We start from the raw sequence: 3,378 nt of genomic DNA, 5'->3' as shown, positions 1-3,378 counted from the left end.
TCACGAGTCATGTTCATTGAGATAGTCCATATATCTCTTCATCAAACCCTTGTCGAGAGCAGGGAACTCTAAACCACCAATGTAGCTCTCGAGTGCCTTCATAGTATTGATGGTCTGGTAAATGGGCATATTCTCATACAGTTCCCACCGCGTCATTCCATCTTGCACCTTTTCAGCCAGCATAGGCTGTAAGGGCTGGAGCCGCCTAGGTGGGTTGGCAGCCAGCTTATCAATCCACTCCTGGTAAGAGACACGCTTGATCGGGGCGCCATCAAGGTCGCCAATGAGATCCATCGAGTCGTCCATGTCAATAGAAACCGCACGACTGGGCGGAACAATGTGGAAGGCGTGCCCAAGCGAATCAGAGGAGGAAGCAGCATGCAAGATTGTCGAGTTGACATAGTCTACCGGCACGAATTCTTTCCGCTGGTTTGGTAGGGCAGGGTAGCAACCCATAGTGCGACATGCAAGAATCAGCCGACTAAAGAAATCATCTGGATTGCAGGCACCGGTCTGACTGTGGCCAGTGATAAAGCCTGGGCGGTAGACAGCAATCGGGAACCCGCGATCCATCAGACGCCGGAGAAGCTGTTCTGCTACCCATTGGCTTTGAGCGTAGCCGTGGTCATAAGGCAGGGCCTCTAGGTGAGGCATGAGAGACTCGTCTTCCTCGACGGTCGTGGCGCCGGTCACAAAACCCGTGGGACCAAAGCACGAGATGCTAGAGACGTAGTGCACAGCCTTAGTTCGGCCGGCGGACGCGAAGCGTACCACGTTTACCGTGCCGAGTGTGTTTGCCGGGCGGTGTAGGGAGTAAGGCTGGGTATAGTTGACGCGAGCGCCGAGATGGAAGACCACGCTAGCCCAGTTGGCAAGTTCTTTGAACCGAGCAAGACCTAGTCCGAGATATTTGTCTTCTAGAAGACCCGGGAATGCGAGAAGCTTGTCTGCAAATCGATCTTCCCAAAGGTCATACTTAGCCATGGCTGTGCGGAGACGCTCTTTGCCCACGGCTGCGGATTTCGCACGGACGAGGCAGCCAATCTGGTGAACGTGCGGCATGCGCAAAAGGTCTGCCAACATAAATGCTCCAACGAAGCCTGTCGCGCCAGTAAAAAAGATACGGCCTTCGACATCGCGGCACCAGTCCACTGGGGTTCCGCTTGGCATGGGCAAGTCGTCTGCTAACTTGGTATCGGCCACCCAGATCTCACTCTCATTGCGCACTGTCTCAAACTTACCACCTCGATGCTCTTCGATGGTGGCTGTGAGAGCCCCAAGGCTGGAGTTGTCGTACAGTGTCAGGAGAGAGACTTCTGTGTCGAAGGTGCGACGGATGTGGCTGATGAGCAGAGAGGCCTGCAGCGAGGTACCACCAAGGTTGAAGAAGTCGTCATCGTCCCGATAAGAAGGCTTGGGCGAGGCCAGGATGTTGGCCCAGAGGTTGGCTAGTATTGAGCGGGTGTCTCTGCAAAGGTTGTTGAGTGCAGAATTCTGAGACTGCCACCGCTGACAGAAGATATGCGTCAAGTGCTTTCGATCCACCTTGGCATGATTGTTCAAAGGCATGTTCGATATTATCTCCAGATGCGGGATCATATAGTTTGGCAGGGAGTTCTTCAGCATGTCCAATACACTCGCAACACCAGGTGGGTGGTGTGGATCCACGGGTGTTGCATAGGCCACTAGCATTGAGCCAGCACCTTCCTGCGGTACCTCAATTTTCATTGCCACTGCATCTGAAACAAGTCCAGTGTTTATCAAGCCAGTTTCAACGGCCTCGAGTTCGATTCGAAATCCCCGGACCTTCACCTGGTGGTCAGAGCGGCCGACATAGTCGATCTGACCATCCGAGCGGCGGCGGACAATATCTCCAGTACGATACAGCCGCATAGGCTTACCAGAGGCAGTGACCAACCCCTCAACCGTCGTGAAGGACTGGGCGTTCTTTTCCTCCTGATTGACGTATCCTGGCGAGACGCCGGCACCTCCGATCCAGAGCTCTCCCTCCCTGCTTTCTTTCCCAGATTCGTCGGCAATATAAGCAACGGTACGACCGATAGGCATACCAATGCTTACGGACTTATCTTGAACATCTTTGTAGGTCACGCGGTGAGCTAGACAGAATATGCAACATTCTGTCGGGCCGTATGCGTTGATGAGAATTTCCGGGGGCCCTTGTTTGAGGATAATCTCTAAGGCAGCCACGTTGGCGGCCTCGCCTCCAATGAAGCAGATACGTAGTTTGGCAAAAGAACGAGGGTAAGTGGAAGCGGCGAGGTTGAGCAACGCCGTGGTGGTGGCCATAACGGTAATGCCCATACGCTCAATGTGTTCGGCCATCAGAGGAGGATCAAGGAGGACTTTTTTGTGCAGGACCGCGATTTGCGCGCCACGAAGCAAAGGCGCCCAGATATCGAACAGGGACACATCGAAACTGCTGTTGTTGACATGGGCAACAACGTCAGTTTCATGAACTGGCTCGAAGGGGGCATGGAACACCACCTGCAGGATTGACCGAGCGGCAATCTGTACGGCCTTGGGTTCGCTTGTTGTGCCGGAGGTGTGGATAAGATGGGTGCAGTGAGACAGATCAGTGGCAAGGGGATATGTGCCGACGGCCCATGATCCTTTGCTACTCAGCAAGTCTGGTTCATCCACCATGAATTGCGAGAACGGAAGATCCCGTTTCAAGTTATCCGAATCCACCAGAATGTGTTTTGCGTTTAGCCGTTGTAACCGGCCTTGGATTTGTTGGTCTGGCAAGGTTGGGTCCATTGGGGCACAGGTGCCGCCGGCATATAGGACGGCCATTTGGGCGATGATATCAGAGAATCCATGTTTCACGATGATTCCGACAGGCTCTTGTATGTTCAAAGATTGTTCGGATAACTTCTGGGCTAATTGAGAGGCTACGAAGTGTACTTGTTCGTAGGTGATGGAGACATGGTTGTCAACGATGGCGAGAGAGGAAGGATTCCGTTGGACTTCGTTGTAGAAAAGTTGAGCAAGACCTTGGTTACGGCCAACCGTGATGTCGTATTCCTCCCCAGGATTGACGGCAATGGAAGGCATTTTGGAAAAGAAAGAAGAAGGAAGATGATAATGAAAATTATATAGAAGGAAGAGGCCATTTTATAGTTAAACCTGGAATTAGGGTTTTCAAGGAAGAATTAAGATATGAGAGGAACTCAACCCCTTGACAATCGGGAACAGAGCTTTGGACAGCAGCCACGGCTGAAAAATTCTTCTCGTCTCAGCTATGGCAAATCGTAAATGGAGCTTGAAATGCCCTAAACAGTTTATCAAGGCGATTATGTTGTACACAGTGAGTGCATGGGGGCTCCATACGTAATGGATTTAGTGTTGTTATTCGTA

At 52.1% G+C, this 3,378-nt stretch overlaps 1 protein-coding gene across 1 annotated transcript; it reads right to left on the bottom strand.

Annotated features, from left to right (window-relative positions):
• On the bottom strand, positions 1-3,075 carry N7516_002215 (non-ribosomal peptide synthetase; the record flags this gene model as incomplete). Its single annotated transcript, XM_057214935.1, has 1 exon — positions 1-3,075. The coding sequence occupies one exon, from the start codon at positions 3,073-3,075 to the stop codon at positions 1-3; it is 3,075 nt and encodes a 1,024-aa protein (XP_057076818.1).
• Positions 3,076-3,378: the final 303 nt, after the last annotated feature.

This window comes from Penicillium verrucosum, assembly GCF_028828655.1.
Source record: "Penicillium verrucosum strain IBT 35672 chromosome Unknown utg000001l_segment0_segment0, whole genome shotgun sequence".
Classification (NCBI taxonomy): Eukaryota; Fungi; Ascomycota; class Eurotiomycetes; order Eurotiales; family Aspergillaceae; genus Penicillium; species Penicillium verrucosum.
This window is presented reverse-complemented; position numbering and strand designations above follow the sequence as displayed.